Source organism: Platalea leucorodia (assembly GCF_965183815.1).
Source record: "Platalea leucorodia genome assembly, chromosome: 7".
NCBI classification, from domain to species: Eukaryota; Metazoa; Chordata; class Aves; order Pelecaniformes; family Threskiornithidae; genus Platalea; species Platalea leucorodia.
This window is the reverse complement of record NC_138829.1, coordinates 14,600,016-14,617,491: the sequence shown is the minus strand read 5'-3', so window position 1 is coordinate 14,617,491 and position 17,476 is coordinate 14,600,016. Positions and strand designations below refer to the sequence as shown.

The following is a 17,476-nucleotide window of genomic DNA, read 5'->3' as shown; positions in this document are numbered from 1 at the left end:
GCTGAGGGTGGGATGGGAAGACAGGAGGATACGGTGGGAGGTTTCTGTATCCTCAGAGCTTGGGCCATTCAAGGGGTCTTCTTGGGCTATTTGGGGTTTCCTCCCGGGCCATTCCTCCCACGAATTGCCAGAGTGCAGAGCTCCTGCTGAGACCAGTGACGGCACCTGGATCCATCCCCCATCACTTTCCCTGGCTTCTCGTGAGCCGATTTATTCATTTAGCCTCCACAACAGCCTGTTGCAATGAGTTCCTCCACTTAACAATTTGCTGTGAAAAATCTCTTCCTCTTTTAGACTTGCTGCCGGATCATTTCAGTGGGTGCCTCCTTGTTCTTGAATTATGCAAAGTAAGGATTATTTTGTCTCTATTCATCTCCAAACCACTGATGATTTTCCAGACCCCTTTCATAACCTCCTTCAGTCATCCTTTTTCCAGTTTGGAGGCCTAATCTGTCCTGTCTGTGTTTCTACACCTCTGCTGAGCTGGGAGGAAGAGTGCATGTGGTATTCATACACAGTGGGTGTGCTCTAGATTTATAGTCCTCTATATCCTAATACAGTCAGGCATCTTGTTTTGCTCACTCTCCCATTTCTAATCACTGCCAACGCTCTGCTTGCTTCTTTGGTCTGTACTGAGCTTTAAGCTGACATTTCCTGAATAGGTGCCACCACTGAATATATATAACTGGTTTGGGTATATATGTATATACACAGTTTATCTTTCCCCATGCATTACTTTTCATTTACCAGAAATTAATTTCCACCATTTTATGGCTTGGTCCCTTGGGTCCGGCGATCCTCATGCAATTCGTGGCAGTCAGATTGCCCATGTTGAATAAAACTGTATCGTCTCTCATTCCCATGTCCGGATGATGGCTGAGTACGTTGTATAGCCCGGGCCCGAAGCAGACTGCCCTGAAAGTCTTCATCGGTTGATTCCTACGGCCACCAATGGTATATTCCCTTTCTATCTTGTATTTTAAACAGTTAAGAGTCAACACGGAGCCTCCGCTGCCGCCGGGCTCTTTAAGCGGGGCGCCCCGCCCGCAGCCCGCCCCCCCCGGGCCATGGCGGCGCTGGTGGCCGCGGCGGGGCTCCTGCTGGCCCTCGCCCTCCTGGCCTTCGCCCTGTACTGCTGCTACGTGAAACACATCCACGCGAAATATGACCACATCCCCAGCGCCCCGCGGGAGAGGTAAGGGTCGGGGTGAGGAGGAGGGGACCTGTCCTGGCTTTTCCAGGCGCCTGCGGAGCGAGTCCCGCCCTTGGCGTTAGCCCCGAGGCCCGTTCCGGTGGCTGGCCGGGCCTGGGGCTCGCTGCCAGGCTGCAGCCGTGAGACTGTGCCAGAGCAGGAAAGGAGCGCCCCCGGCCGCGCCTCTGCGGGGTGACCTGCTGGGACGGGCCGGCACCGGGCCGGTGTGGGCGAGGGCAGCGGCCAGGGCGCGGAGGTCGGGCTGGCCGGGAGCAGCGCAGGGTGCGCTCGCTCCCCGGGGACGGCCGGCGGCATCGGGCCCCGCCGGGGACCCCGCCGCCCCGCCCTGCCCCGCCGGGCTGGCTCGGTGCGACGGGCTGGCCCGCATCTCCCGGGCTGGCTGCCGCAAGGTGGCCACGGCAGCACAGGGTCATAGAATCAGACTCGTTAAGCTTGGAAAAGACCCTTAAGATCATCAGGTCCAACCGTTAACCTGTCACTGCCAAGTCCACCACTAAAGCGTGTCCCTAAGTACCACGTCTGCACGTCTTTTAAATACCTCCAGGGATGGGGACTCAGCCACTTCCCTGGGCAGCCTGTTCCAGTGCCTGACTGCCCTTTCGGTGAAGAAGTTTTTCCCAATATCCAACCTAAATCTGCCATGGTGCAACTTGAGGCCGTTTCCTCTTGTCCTATCGCTTGTTACTTGGGAGAAGAGACCGACCCCCACCTCACTCCAGCCTTCTTTCAGGTAGCTGGAGAAAGCAATAAGGTCTCCCCTCAGCCTCCTCTTCTCCAGACTAAACAACCCCAGCTCCCTCAGCCGCTCCTCATCAGACTTGTTCTCTAGACCCTTCACCAGCCTCGTTGCCCTTCTCTGGACACGCTCTAGCACCTCGATGTCCTTCTTGTAGTGAGGGGCCCAAAACTGAACACAGTACTTGAGGTGCGGCCTCACCAGTGCCAAGTACAGGGGGACGATCACCTCCCTGGTCCTGCTGGCCGCACTATTCCTGATACAGGCCAGGATGCCATTGGCCCTCTTGGCCACCTGAGCGCACTGCATGAAATGGGCAGTTTAGAGTTGCCCATCTGAACCGTGCGTTTGCTTATGACACCAAAGAGGGACCTGGCAGGTGGCAGCAGCCACGCAGGAGGGGCTCTCTGCACCGGACCAGCACAGCTCCAAGAGGCACATTGACACTAACTCCACAGGCGCCTTCCCTGCTCTCCCTCATGAGCTAGGTGTTTGGTTTCTGCCAAAAACAAATATGCCATAAGTGATGAAGGGCAGTGGGAAGTCTGCCAGCAAGGCAGTGGCAGTGCTGTCACAAGGAGATATGGTTCTTCCAGGAGTGTGTGGGCTTCCCCTTCAACCTCACCGCTGGGCGCATACGCCCTCCATAACGTGCCATGGGAAGAGGCACTGCACTGGCACTCTCTAACACAGTCCTGCAGGGACACCAGCCTTGGCTGCCTAACTCCAAGTTTTACTTGTGTAACCAGGGTCAGATACTAAGATTAGAGAGAGGATGGATCTTGTCCTACTTGAATCTGCTTGTCCTTACATTCATTTTGAGGTGCCAAGTAACATTCTAGAGTAATGGCAGCTTGAGTAACCCTGTGGCTGTTCTTCTGTTCCTTCTTCAGGGTTTGTGGCTTGATGTTGGCGATCAGCCTAGCATCCTTCCCAAGAAGGTTTCTAGTACTGGTATATCTAGGTGGAAGCTTGTATGTCATGCTAGCCCATAGTACTTGATAGCTTTTCAAAAGTATAAATTATCAGGGACAGTCTAAAACCCCCATTTCAGTACTTGTTGCACAAACACTTCCATTCCTAGATGTCCAAGGTAGGGAAAATCAAATATCTCCAGCCCTGAAAAGTCACTTATTAAAAGAAAAAAAGGTAAAGTCGAGTGCTGTGTGTCGTGGTGGTCTTCCCAGTACAAGAAAGACGTTGACAAACTGGAGCGAGTCCAGTCAAGGGCAGCCAGGATGCCCAGGAGGCCGAGAGCTGGGCTTGCTTTGGGTGGAGAAGCGTCTGCTGAAGGGCAGAGGGGATCCACTGGCTGTTTTCAGCTACATAATGGGTGGTTATGAGAAGATGAGACTCTCCTTGGAGTTGCAAAATGAAGGACAAAGGGCAACAGACACAAGGTGCCGCAAGGGAAATCCCAGTTAGGTGTAAGGCAAAACACCTTCACCGTGAGGGTGCTCAAACGCTGGCACAAGTGACTGAGTGAGGCCCTGAGCCGTGTAACATAGCTCTGACGCTGACTGGCCTGGCCCAGGGGACTGGACTGGTGGCCTCCAGAGGTCCTTGCCAACCCAGATTACTCTAAGATGGGATTCATCCAAATCTAAACACTTCTCAGCTGAGACTGTATCTGGCAAACTGGAGAAGAGCAGCACCAGAAGCAAAGGCTAGCTTGTGTCCAGCTTGCTGCCCACCGGCACCAGCCCCCAGGTTGTGGTCAGCAGGTCTGCTCCCCAGCCAGTCAGCCCACAGCCTGTATCATTTCAAGGTGTTATTCTGCCCCAGATGCATTACTTTCCCTTTGCCCTTGGCTCTTTCCCTTTGATAAAAGCGTAAGAAAGCCTTGTTTTAGGATGAAGTACAACAGGATCTTATCAAAACCTCAGACTTTGTCCAAGGTCTTATGGCTGCATGATGACAAGATTATGTTAACGCCCTTGATTTCCTGGGCTGATTTATTTTATCAGAACTAACACAGCACATCTTTAAAGGAGACTTGTGCGGGACGGGCTGGAAAAGTGAGTCCTAGTGGCTTTGTGTTGTTTTTACTGCATGAATGGCTCACCTGTGAAAAGAGGAGGTCACCTCTTCAAAGGTTTGCTTCATATTAAAGATTTAATAGCAAGAAATGGGCAAAAGGGACCAAGCCCTTGCTTAGTTTTTTTCCTGGCATGCAGTAAGTGATTGGGACTTCTCATTAGCGGATGGATGTTTTAGGCCTGTTGTAATACCTGACTTATTTGCACAGTGATGGGACAGGGAATGAAAAATATCTCTGAGGATTTATGTGACACACAAGAGGAGCCGTGAGTGGGACCTTGCTTCATGTGCTGCAGGTAGAGCAGTTTCTGGAGCTTTACCTAACGAAGGACTTATCTGTCATATTTGGGGCTTTCACGTCTTTTTGGAGTCCCATTACAATGGAGGAGTCAAACAAGTGAAGGGCTAAAAGTTTCTGTAGATGTTGGGAAACTTTGTTGAGTGCTTGTTATTTTAAGCGCTTCCCAGTTCCAACAGAAATAAAACAGAAATAAAAGAAGAGCCTGTTTTTCCCCTATAGCTTGTTTATACTGAAAAGGATGATAGCATGGCTGTCTGTCTCTCAAGTGGAAAACAGATCTTGAGCGCAGCTTGCTTCATTTAGAGAGGAGCTTGGCCAAATCTTCCTTCAGATGTAGGCGAAGCCGGTGGGAATTCGCCGCTCACAGCTGAAGGAAGGAACTGATCTCTAACTTTTTAATACAGCTATTGTATTTGAAGAGTTAACCCTTTTTATTAATTTCTGCAATTTCCATATTAACCAGTATTATCCTTCTAGGTTGTCCTCTTTCTTTCAGCATTTGAGGTGACATGGCTTTAGACAGGAGACCGTTCCTGATTTTACTCAGTTTAACTCCATTGGCAGAACCAAAGTATGTTTATCAGGGCTGAGCATGTATTAAAGAATATTTAATGCAAATGTCTGTTGCATGTACAGAAATGGAATAGTTGCAGTGGAGATTCAGTCAGCCAGGCAAAGAGCAAAGCAGTTTGCTGGGAGCTCCCACCCAGACCCAAACATCTGCTATAATACAGCAGCACAGAAGACCTGGTCCTGCATCTCTGCACTCGTCTTCCTGGCTGCACGAGTGCTGCAGCCTGGCCCTGGGCCCCAGCTTACCCCCGTGAGGGCTGGGCGTTGGCACAGCTAGGTGTTACTTTTATCTTTCCTTACAAGGAGGAAAAGATGAGCAGCACTCGTGCTGCATCACTGAGCAACAAGGATTGCAATCCATACAAAACCCTATGGTAGCATCCTTGTGACACTCTTAACCTTCATTTCCTGCAGCTTTTTGCTTGGACATCTGCCGATCTTGTGGAGAATGATAAGGAAACAGGAGTTTGTACATGATCTCTTCCTGCAGTGGTAAGTTGAGACACATCAGTAACATCGAATGGGGTAGCCCTGTAGCACAGTTTGGGAAATCAAGGCACAGAGGCCCTGAATTACATATTTAGCATCATTCAGAAGGTCGGTAGAGGAGCTGGAGAGAGAGAGCGTTGATCTTTCTCTCAACGGCTTTATTCACTGAAGACTGGAGTAGTTCCCAGTACAGGCTGCTTTGGTCCTTTGAGGTTGTTAGGTCTGAACTGTTACATGTTGGTGGTTTGTACCATAATTCTCTTTTTTTTTTTCCTTCTCTTGTAGGGCAGAGAAATATGGACCTATTGTACGGTTTAATGCCTTTCACAGAGTCTCAGTAATGATTGTGAGTCCTGAAGGAGTGAAGGTACTGCAAAATAAAGCCAAATCAACAGGGGGGATTGGCCCATCGCTCCAGAAAGAAAGAGGTGGTGCCTGATATTCGGGACAGCGCGGTGCAGCCAGTCTGTGGCTGTGGAGAAGGTGGCTCTGGCTGGGTTAGAGGGGTGAGGTGCTCTGCTCTCCAGGCTGTCCTGATGTATTTTCTTCCTTGATCAGTTGATTTACTTTGTTACCTTTATTTAAACAGCAGATAGAGCAAGCATCCACCATTTCTGAAAAGCAGACTCTCTGCAAGAGCTTAATATCTCAAATGAGCAAGGCACAAGAATTTCTTCCTCTAAATCTTTGCAATAACCACAGAGTGAGATTTCAGGTCATTGGGCAAAAAGTGCTAGAGGCATGCAAAACAAGCTAGCAGCACAGGAACTGGGGAATCAGGGCATACCAAATAATTCACCTAGTCTTCAGACTATTGCTACAGGAGGAAAAGAATGAACGTGTGAGTGGCTTTTTATGTTTTGTCTGGGAAACGGATTGCACTCAGTATTCACTGACCTGAGATTTGATTTTAGGAGTTCTTGATGTCACCACAGTACCCAAAGGATCGGCTGGTGTACGGTCCTATGTTCAACATATTTGGTGAGAGGTAGGCGAAACCCATCTGAAGCCATTGTGATCTGAAAATCAGTGAAAGATTAATAATGTCACAGGCATGACACTTATTTTGACTCAGACCATTTACCTTAGTGTGGGGATTAATGACTAATTCCAGACAGTTGTAAGCAATATATACCTACTGAATTATGTGTCAAGTCAAATGTCTTCCCAGTCACGGAGGAGGTTATGTTCGATTTTTTTTTACCTTGACCATTTCCCTGCCCCCCATGGATGTTCAGTTAGTCTCAGAATAGTTTGCTCAAGACCATAATGAAACTTCTCACTTAGATTTTAGAGCACTGAATTATTCCTTAATGCTCGGGAGTTTCCAGCTCATAAGCTCAATAACAAAAAAGGGGATTTTTCTCTGTTAGCCTGAAGCTTTTAAAAATATAATAATCCAGTTATTATATTCATTATTTGCATAACAGCTGTAATGAACCAGCATCTTATTGGACTCAGCAGTCCACACCTACCAAAACATATCTGCAGTTCAGCTGTTGTCCACAGTGATGCAACGACTGTGTACTCAAAGCAGCACGGTGCTCCCTACACATTGGAAAAATACAAGAAAGTAGATGTGGAAGAGTTATCTTTGTGACTACCTGGGGTTTGGCTGACTCCCTTGCTGAAAACTGTCCCTTTCCTTGTTTTCCTAAATGCTAGGTTTCTAGGGAATGGCTTGGTAACTGTTTGCAACCATGAGCATTGGCACAAGCAGCGGAAGATAATGGATCCAGCTTTCAGCCGAACGTAAGGCAAATATCTCTGGGATGATCTGTCTGTTATTTCTACTGTATTTTCATGATTCTTCCTGTCATTGTCCAGTATTTCATATTCATAAACAGAAAAAACCCATTTAGTGCCAAAATCGAGTTTTACTTAGAGTCCAATGCACCATTTCCATGACAAGTAAAATTTGACCAGACTTCCCATGAGGCAGTGACACCCATATGAACTCAGTGACAGCAGAAAGGTCCCAGGGTTGTGTATCCAGGAGTGTAGTGATGGCTGCCTTATCCTGTTGGAAAACAGACCTCAGGGATTTGATGTGGGCAAGCGGCATCATTCACCTGAGTGATTCCCTGTGGGAGATACGGTGTGATTGATGAGCAGGGGGTTGGTCTGGTTTGCTTGTGTGTGCCTCAATGCATTGCATTTAGGGTCTGAAGATAAAGTCCATTTGCTTCGGCATGCACAGGCCAAAGCCCTTTGCCATGACAGCCATCGTTTTCATGGCAGGACAGAGGAAGGCTGCTATAAGAAGAATTTAGCTCATTTTATCTGTTCGCTTTGTAAAGTATTAAAGCAAATTTACTCTAAATAAAAACAAAATATTTACAATTTTCTATGGAAAATAATGAAGGTAATTTTGCCTGAGCAAAGATGTCCTCTCCAGAGCCCCCATCACTCATTTTTATTGATTGTTCAGCTACCTGATTGGTCTGATGGAAACTTTTAATGAAAAAGCAGAGGAGCTGATGGAGAAGCTAGAGGAAAAGGCAGATGGAAAAAAAGAGTTTAGCATGCTGACGATGATGAACCGGGCGACTATGGATATCATTGCAAAGGTACCAGCTGTCTGCTTTCTTGTTTCCTCTGCGACTGGCAGGAAGGAGTGGAAGTAACAGGTACCGGCAGCAGGACGGGATCAGGAGCTGGAGCCAGGGAACAAGACCTTTACCCAGCAGTGCCAAAAGAGCTGAAGGACTAATTGTGCCACTTCCATTCGGGCTGAGCCATAGGAAGGGGCAGTTAGGGAGGGGTCTGTACAGCCTAGGTGTGACCTGCAGGATGGGCACCCTTTGCAAAAGCCCTTACAGCCTCATACCTCCCACCCCTCCATGCCAAAAGGGGCACACCAGTGCTTGTTCACATCTGGATGTTATTACCATTATATCTCAGCATGAAGTCTGCCTTATGTTGGCTTTTCCCTTCTCTATGCAAAACAGTTTGGGATGAATGGAGAGTAATAGGAAATGATTGATCTCCCCAAACAAGGAGGAAGCATAATGCAGATATTACCCTTCCCTCGCAGCCTCCTGCAAGGGAGGATCTAGCCTGAGGTATTTCTAGGGGAAAAGGTGGTGGTGTGAGGCTGCCCTGCTCTTTCACCCCAGCCCCAGGGAGCCAGGAGGATGCAGCGAGTTGCTGTCTTTTTCTCTCCTGCTCCTCAGGTAGCCTTTGGCTTGGAACTAAACGCACTGAGTGATGACCAGACGCCTTTCCCACACGCTGTGACCATGGTTTTGGAGGGCATGACCAAGAATCGCATCCCCCTCATGCGGGTCTGTACGCACCTCACTTCAGTCCTCTCTCCTCATGAAAGCTGTAGTTCAGGCTTTTAGAGCTCCTGTTTTCCTTTTTGGGCCCAGAGGTGAGATTCTGTATCGCATGCTGCAGTTTCTCTCCATGGAGAGGTGAGGAATTTTGCTCACAGCGCTCAAAGCATCAGCTGTGACAGGGCAGGACATCAGCATGCCCACATTGGAATATTTCTCATTTCAGCCCAAACCCTTCACCCTGGGGATGTTCACTTTGTTCCGTGGAGAGCCAGTGTTTTTGTGACAAACGTCGTTTAGCAGAAAACAAGGGGCTCACTTGAAAAATAACACTGGCAATATTTTTTTTACCAGCAAAAGCAATAAAATGACTAAAGAAATTCTGTATTCAGTACATGCCGGGGAAACAAAACCTGGTAAAGGAGGTCAAGGAGAGTGTGAGGCTGCTGCGGCGTGTGGGGAAGCAGTGCATTGACCAGAGGAGAGAGGCCATCCAGAACGGGAAGGAAGCCACGCTGGATATTCTGACGCAGATACTGAAAGGAGATGGTAGGGGACACGTTGCTGTTGGAGCTAATTCATCTGTGGTGTGTTTTGCCATGAGATTTGGGGAGGCTTATTTTGGGGATCTGAACTTTGATCCTCTGATGTCTTCAGGAGGATTTTTTCACACTGAAGATAGTGAGAGTTGCTTTGAAAATTCCCTGTTTCTTTGTGTTGGATCAAATATTGGTCACAAGTCACCGCTGAGCTGCCCGCTCAGCATCCCCTCCCGACGCCACCTCCGACAAAATGCACAAAACAGGGCGGAACGTTGTGGCTGTTCCAGCTGGGACATGGGGACATTTTCTAATCTCATATGCTTTTCTCTCTTGACAGCTCTGGAGGAAACTAGAGATGATGAAAACATTCTGGATAACTTTATCACTTTCTTTGTTGCGGGTTGGTAGCTATTTTAACATTTGGATATGTCATGTGGGAAGCTGTACTGATTCTTGGGCCATCTACAAGGTCATGATTAATGTCCTTGTTCACTCCATGTGATGCTGCTGTAACCAGGAGTCACTTGGTTGGAAGACAGCAGTATTACGCTGGCGTGGGACCAGCTGGGCGAGGCCTGAAGAGAACTCTCCGTTTTCTCATAGGCAAATGATATGTTATCCTCCTTCGGTCATATCCACACAGCAAATAATGCCAGGCCAGTGGTTCCCAGCCTGCGGTGCAGAGGACAGCACTGCCTGCTGGGGTGCAAGGGTATTCCTCACGGGGTTCTGGCCCTTCCTCCAGACCCTGTTAAACCCCACTGAAAGCATCTTTAACATATTCCATGTGTCTTCACTTCACCTCACCCACATGATTAAACGCCATTCTTGCCTTGCGAGCGTTAGTCCGTGCTTGGCAGGAGAGGGCACTGTCAAGCCTATCAGAAAAAGCAGGGGCCGAGATGATACGTGAGGTAAACACTGTAGAAAGATCGATCTTGCAAGTCAGTAGGGTTTAGGTTCCTAAGAATGTAAGGTCAAAACACTGTTCTTTTGCAAGAAAGATGTTATTGTAACAAATACATCTTTGCAGAAGTCTGTTTTCTGTAATGCTTTAAAATAATACACATGCCTGTCCATGAAAAAATGAAAATGTAAAGCAGACATCCACATAAAGCAGACATTTCAAAGAAAGATGGTTAGAAGCTCTGTTTTCCCTCAAAACCAGTAAATCCTTGCTTCTCGGTAGAACTGTGTGTCCCATAATATGAGGAGGCAAATATTGAGCCTCACCGGCCCTTCTGTTAGGGAGCTCATAACCAGCAGGTGCTGTATGCAACCACTGCAGCTTTGAGTTGAGCAAGACTGCTCGTATCTTTACCAGCTATGACTTGTTCTTGTCATTCTTAAAGCTCCTTACATAGAATTTACATCCCTTTTAGTGTTCCCTTTAATTTCTAGCACGGTTGAAATGAAACATTCAGGGCCTGATGTTTAAAGTTTCCTGTTCACGGTCACACTAGTAGACTATCTTTGTATCATGGTCTTATTTCATACTATTATTTCATACTAACCTTTAAACCGATTTTTGGTCGTTTTAGGTCATGAAACCACTGCCAATCAGTTGTCATTTACAGTAATGGCACTGGGTCAGCATCCTGAAATACTGGAAAGGTACGCGCACTCCAATTTGCAAAGCCAGCTTGCTGTTAATTTCAAGGTGATTATTAAAAAGCTAGGATCAATTCCCAATAAATTCTAGCTTCCCTTCCAAAATAAACAGTTTCATGGTCCCAATATATCTAAAATTTTAAAAAAGCTTAGATGGAATTGGAATAATTAATCTTAAGTGATTTTTTTCAAAGCCTTTATACAAAGCTGGTCCTGAGTCCTGCCTGATTCAACTGCATTGTACACACGTTGCTCCATCCTGATAGGAGGCACAAGTTCAGGCAGGCTGGCTGGGAATCAGTAGGCATTTTGCCTGAGGATGGGAGTCAAAGGCCAACTGAATGTCTGGGAAGTAAAAAATGTACTTTTGTCAACTTGCCTAGCAAGAAATGGGCGTCTGCAACTAACATTTTTTAATTTAACTGCAGGCTTCAGGCTGAAGTGGATGAAGTTCTTGGTGCCAAGAGAGACATTGGCTATGAGGATCTTGGCAAACTCACCTACTTATCTCAGGTACTGTAGGAGTGAGGTAAAATACCAGCCAGAGCTGTTTGGTAGCACTCCTGCCATCTCATGGGACTGCCAAGAGGAGCCCGACACTTTTAAAATTTTAAGAGAAATGACAATATTTGATCCTGATGGCATTTGTCCCCAGATAGTCTGCGAGCAGGTACCCTGAGCCGTTTGCAGCAGCCCAGCCTTGCTGGGAAGGATGCTCCTTGAACTTCCCTCCACAATTCCACATGATTCCTTCACAGCTTTAATTATTACCAAGCTGGGAGGTAGAGCAAAGTTGCTTAATCCCTACCTGTTTAAGCTGAAACCATAGCTGTATTTTAAGAAGGGTTTGCAACTTCAAGCCCAACATGTGCGTGAGTCCTGGTCGCTTCCCAAACTCACAGCTCTATTTTTGTTTGATTATTGTTAAAGCATTTCCAGCTATTATCTCATCATGTGCCATAAACTCAGTAGGATTTGAGGACATCCAAAAATAATGGCTATATTTTGCAATTTCAATTTTTTATTATTCAATCTTGAAACCCTCTTCAGTCACTCAGGGCGGGGGAGAGTAGGGGGGAAGAAGTTTGATCCTAAAAGAGGTTTTGTGTATAGAAATGCTGGTTGGTAATGAACTGCAAAGCCAGGGCTTGGCTACTCGCCAGCGTTAGTGTTGCATATCCTTTTTTGCAGGATGGGGGACACCAGTAGCCCTCAGGAGAGGCTGAATCACAGTCCTGGTAGCTCTTCTCCCTGCTTAAATTCCCTGTGATTTTAGTAGTCTGCCATGATTGCTTTTCTCTTAAACTGCCCTGTCAAGGTGGGTGATGGTATTTTACCATTTGCCATATCCCATCCCACAAATCACTGTGCTTTGAGAGTGGATAGATTTCAAAGGTGTATTTTTCATAAGGAAAAGGCATCTCTGTGTGATTACAGAAATCAGCAGGTTTCCTTAGGCTTCTCCAAACACCATCACAATTATACCACTCCAATTAGGACGAGGTATCTAAGCCTTTCAGTTTTAGGACAGATCACATGAGAGCCTCTCAAAGCAGACCATTTATTTAACAGAACAAACTTGGATCTGTACAACCAAAATCACAGTCACCCTTGGTCAGAGCCAGTCCATCACTGGAGTATCAGAGACCACGGGACTCCTCTCCTGTCGCTCAGGCAATTCTAAATCCCTTTGTCCACGCTTCTTTTTCATTAATCCACTCGTGCATACACACCGTTAATTGCATTTGCAGCGTGATGCAAATGTGCACTGTTAATTAGGTTTCACTTTGATGAAATAAGCCATTCTTACAGCTCACTGCCACCAAAAGAAATGGTCTCATTCCATTTTTTCTCACTGTTCCCTATTCATTTTCCTTTGCCAGGTTGTTTTTTGTCATTTTGGTGCTCTGACCTGGCTCAGCTCCCCAAGCAGCAGAAGCAGGACAAAGGCAGGAGCGGGAGTGCAGTGCTGAGAACGGGAAGGAGGTGGGAGCAACCACCCATCCTCATGGCAGCCGGCGCCAAGAATGGCTCATCGGGGGCATGAGACTTCACTCTTAGACATTCCCTTTGAATTTGCTTCCCAGTACTTTTTCACTTAGTTGTTGACCTGACTTGAGGTGTTAGATCTGTTCAAGGCATGGTATCTCTTACGGTTTTTGCTTCTTTTTCTCTGTATTTTACCAGTCGTAAGAAAGAAACAGGCCTGAAGGAGCTGACTTAGCCATATATTTTGCCCACAGGAGTCCAAGGCAGATACACTAGCATCTGTTCCACAAGTCAAAAGCTCCCATTTAGCCAATGCGAAAGGCCATAGGGAGGTAGTTAATTTTATTCTGCTTCCTACACTGTATTAACTAACTGACCTCCTGTGCTTTCTGCTGACGCAGGTTTTGAAGGAATCGCTGCGGCTGTACCCGCCAGTCCCGGGGACGGTACGCCGGATGGAGAAGGAGCACGTCATCAACGGCATCAGAATTCCTGCAAACACGACGCTCGTTGTGAGTCCCATCCACCATCAGCAGCTTTTAGCTGCTGCAGTCGATCCAAATGGAATGGATCTGTGTATCAGAGGGCTGAAACACTCCCTGGGTGTATTTCTAATGGCCTCTCTGAAATTTTGGTCAAAACTGGGGTATGATTTGGGACTCTGGATTGTTTTTGCCTGGGGAGTGGAAGGCAGTTATGGTTTTGTTCCTGTGACAGCAAAGAGGCATTTTCAGTGTGCTGCTCCTGACTAACGCAAATAAACTCTTTCTTGACAGTTCAGCACTTATATAATGGGAAGGATGGAAAGGTATTTCAAGGATCCACTCACTTTCAATCCAGACCGATTTAGCGAAGATGCACCTAAGTGAGTTTCTTTTTACTCCCAGGTTATTAAATATGTAATAAGGAACCATTACAGGAAGAGATTTCAAGGGGGAAAAAAGTGGAATAAAACTCTTTTTCCATTCCAGTATGAGTAACACTAAATCCTTACCCAAATGCAAATAGAGAGCAATAATGTGCAGCTTTTGTTCAGTTGTTCTTTAGACCACATGATACCTTACAAAAAAGACCCATACTAGTGTTAGTTAATGTTTATATTGAGGTCAAAGCTTTGGGCCAAAACCAGGCTGAATATTTGCCATAGTGCAATACAAACATTTCATGTTTCCTGACCCCAGGAAACAGAACGTGTCTCTGCATTAGAGAGGGGCCAAGGGGCCAAGGGACAGAAGATGCTATTGAGCCACATGGGCAGGCAGCCTAAGCTGCATCTGCATCAGTAGGCTGGAGTGCAGTTGGAGGCATCAGTGGCCTAAATAGTCGGTGCTGATCCTTGCATCTAACTCCTTCGTGAGTCGGGGGTTTTACTTCAGCCTAGAGTTAGTCTGGTCTTCTGGAAGAAACGCCCCCTCACTCGCGTGGTTCAGAGCTGCCCGAAGGAGCAGTAAGTGGAGATGATGAAGGAACTTGCTTCAGAGCTGTATTGCTGCTCTGAACCAAAAAAATGTTAATTTGGAGACTGTCTTAACAAGTCAGCTAGGAAAGGTAGTAGTTAGACCATTTCCTTGCTGCTGTGATGAAATATTTGCTTGCTTCTTTATAACCAAGCTGTCAGAGTGACAAGTTCTGAACGTTTTTCTTTGTAGGCCATATTACTCCTATTTTCCATTCTCTCTGGGACCCCGATCCTGCATCGGGCGGGTGTTTGCACAGGTAAGCAGAGGCCTGGAACAACGCTTCATTAGCGAGCACTGGGCCAGCTGAGGGAGTGCTGGCCGTGGCTGGTGGTGCGGGACCAAAGCCCATGCTGATGGTGCACTGACCCTTTTCCCTCTCAAGCAAAGATCCCCACCATGCTCATCACAGGGCATGTCTCTGAAACGCTGTCCTGGGAGCAGACATACATGTACCGAACTGATCCCCTGTCACCCATGCCCGCATACAGCCAAGTTGCCCACAGGGGAGGGGGCAGCAGGCTGCTCTCCCTCTGAACTGTCCTGGGTCACCCTGCTTGAATCCAAACCCCTTGAGGGGAATCACAGTCAACGTCCCTTTGTCAGCCGAGGTCAGACACACTGGGGGCATGCAGGGGCTCTTAGGGACCATCCTGTAGCTGCAGCTGGCAGAGTCAAGGCAGGGAGAACATCAGCTGGCAGAAGGGCACAAGCCAGGACTGGCTCTGAGAAGCTGGGGGGGGGACTGCGTGGATGGGAGGAACAATTTAATGAAGTATGTGAGTACCCGAGTGTGGCAGAGAGCATGTCAGAAGGACAGTAGGAGGCCAGCTCTTCGGGTCTGTGCTTTGAGTTCGTCTAAGCACCGTGCTCAGAAACTTCAGGTTAAAGTTCTTGGTTTACCTCTGATTTCCAAAACGGGGTTAACACATGAACACGGGGACAGATCTTAGCGCCTGTCAGTTGTCTTCAAATCCAGGAAGCCCCAGGCAACTCTTCTTCCTGCCCCAGCGCAGCCAGCTGCGTTAACAGAGTGACATTTAAATTTAAATCTCTACATTGACAAAGCAGCATGACATAATACACTGACTTTAAGTAGCTGCAGTCCAAGCTGTATTTGCTGTCACTGACGGTGACTTTGCTTTTCTTCTTAACAGATGGAGGCGAAAGTGGTGATGGCAAAATTGCTGCAGAGGTTTGAATTCCAGCTGGTACCAGGGCAGAGTTTTAAACTCTTGGATGCCGGAACCTGTAGGCCACTAGATGGAGTGATGTGTAAATTAAAGCCCAGAAGCCTAGCAAAAGGCTGCCAGGCATGACTACTCAGGGAGGGGAGCATGACATGGTAGTGGTAGCGTTTCCTCCGATTTTGAAGATCTTCACACTAATCAAAGGTTAGATTTTTCAGGCCCATTTAGAGGATTAATAAACTGAAATTTTTCCTAGCCTTCGTCGTCATTTACTGAAGAAAACCTTAGGAGAGTCACTGCAGTGAGCATCTTTGATCTGGAAGTGTACCTGGAATTGCAAAGCCTGTTATTTCCCTGGGGGACTATTTGGTTCTGGCCAGATTTGGAAAAGAACATCCCTTCACTTGAGTATCCATGGAGCTTCACACAAACCGACACTCAAATTCCAGCTGATAGTTTCCACTAAGTTTACTTACGACACAACATGGTCTAAGTAAGCCCTTGTTCGAAGAGTTTACTACTTACACAACGAAATCAGAAAACTTAGTAGAACACAAGATTTGGGCTGAACTTGGGAAGAGAAGTTTGGAGCTATTCGCTTGGTCAAAGCAATTTTCCCATCCCTGCTCTAAATGAGAAGAACAATTGATAGGAGCAATCCAAAACAAAAATCAGAGACTATGGTCACACTTTTCCCTGTTGCTTCTGCCTCATTTTTCTTCAGTTTCTCCTACTTTTCTTCCAATATTATTCAGAGTGGAAATTAAACAATCCATCCTGTAGGAAGGGGCTCTCCTGCTGCCTCCTACCCCTCCTACCCCTCCTCCCTCCCCACAGCCTGTGCTCATTCTCCTGAGACACACTTCCTTGGTGGGGGGTGTCATGTTGGGTTTATTTTAACTTGGATCATTTTTCCCATGAAGCTACAAAAACACTTGGACCAGACAGTCTAGTAGGTACAGCAGGGTTGGAAGTGCCTGGAACAAAATGCTGCTTAAAATGATATTTCCACTGAAGAAACGTGTCTGCAACTTGAGCCAGAGGCAGGAGAAGGTCCTGTACCCCCTTCTTCTGCAGATGTGCCAAAATTGCTCACTGCATGCAGGCTTGCAGCCTGGCTCTGCTAGGGAAAAAATGATCATGGGAAAATGCTACCTTCTAGAAATACATGGATACCGAATATGAGTTTGGGCCTCATCTATCATGAAATACAGGGAATTCAAGACATTTGGTGCACTGTTATTTCTTACCTGTTTGAATTAAAAGGGCAAGAACACAGTCTGTACACTGTCAAGTTCCCACGGGGGTTTCCACACCGGGAGAGTAACATCCCAGAGCTTTCCCTGGCTCTGCTCCTGTTGTGAACCGTCTCATTCAGTGCAGCAGTGGGATAGCAGGACAGTAAGGTTGAAGCAGCTTTTGATAACATAAGCAATGTTATACGATGTATTAATATGACTTATACCCAGAGGTACCAATACTTGAGTTGCTAGGGAAGGTTTAGTCCACCTAGTGGAGGACCAGCTTTTCAATCCCTTGTGCTGGAAATCTGCTTATATTCTCCTAGACATTAATAAAATCTCATTGGGAAAACTGAGGACTCTCCAGCTGGATGTGTGTTCCTGGGAGCTGATGTGGTCGGGAGTGGGATGCTCGATGCCAGTCGGGCTAGATGTGCTGGTGGCATAACAAAAGGCTGAATCCTGAGAATATGGCAAAGGGAGGGATGTATCTCAGGGGTGTAGGGAGTGGTGGGGGAAGCTGTGAACAGCACAGAGAGCTCGACAGACACGCTGGCAAATTGTGCTGTGGAGATGAGAGATGCCGCCATGCCAGCTCTCCGCTCTGCCCTACTAATGAACGAGCTGAGATGCATTAGTTGCACAAACACGCATTCCCTTCTGCTACCTCTGCAATGGGGATGGACACCTCCAAGGAGGGCTCCAGGGGAGAGGTAGCATGTTAAAACCCTGCAGAGAGCTTTGTCAGACCTCATCTGACCAAGACGGGAGCTTCCTGCCTGCTCTGTGCTTGCCCTCCTCAGAGGATGCTCT

At 47.2% G+C, this 17,476-nt stretch overlaps 1 protein-coding gene across 1 annotated transcript; it reads left to right on the top strand.

Moving 5' to 3' along the window:
• Positions 1-1,066: 1,066 nt before the first annotated feature.
• CYP46A1 (cytochrome P450 family 46 subfamily A member 1) lies at positions 1,067-16,983 on the top strand. The gene is made up of 15 exons (XM_082318027.1): positions 1,067-1,195; positions 5,278-5,355; positions 5,638-5,719; positions 6,267-6,340; positions 7,018-7,104; positions 7,784-7,922; positions 8,529-8,639; positions 9,026-9,182; positions 9,513-9,575; positions 10,717-10,789; positions 11,215-11,299; positions 13,177-13,287; positions 13,552-13,640; positions 14,425-14,491; positions 15,390-16,983. Exons 1-15 carry the CDS (start codon positions 1,068-1,070, stop codon positions 15,549-15,551), a joined length of 1,506 nt encoding a protein of 501 aa, XP_082174153.1. The 5' UTR covers position 1,067; the 3' UTR covers positions 15,552-16,983.
• The last annotated feature ends 493 nt before the right edge of the window (positions 16,984-17,476 follow it).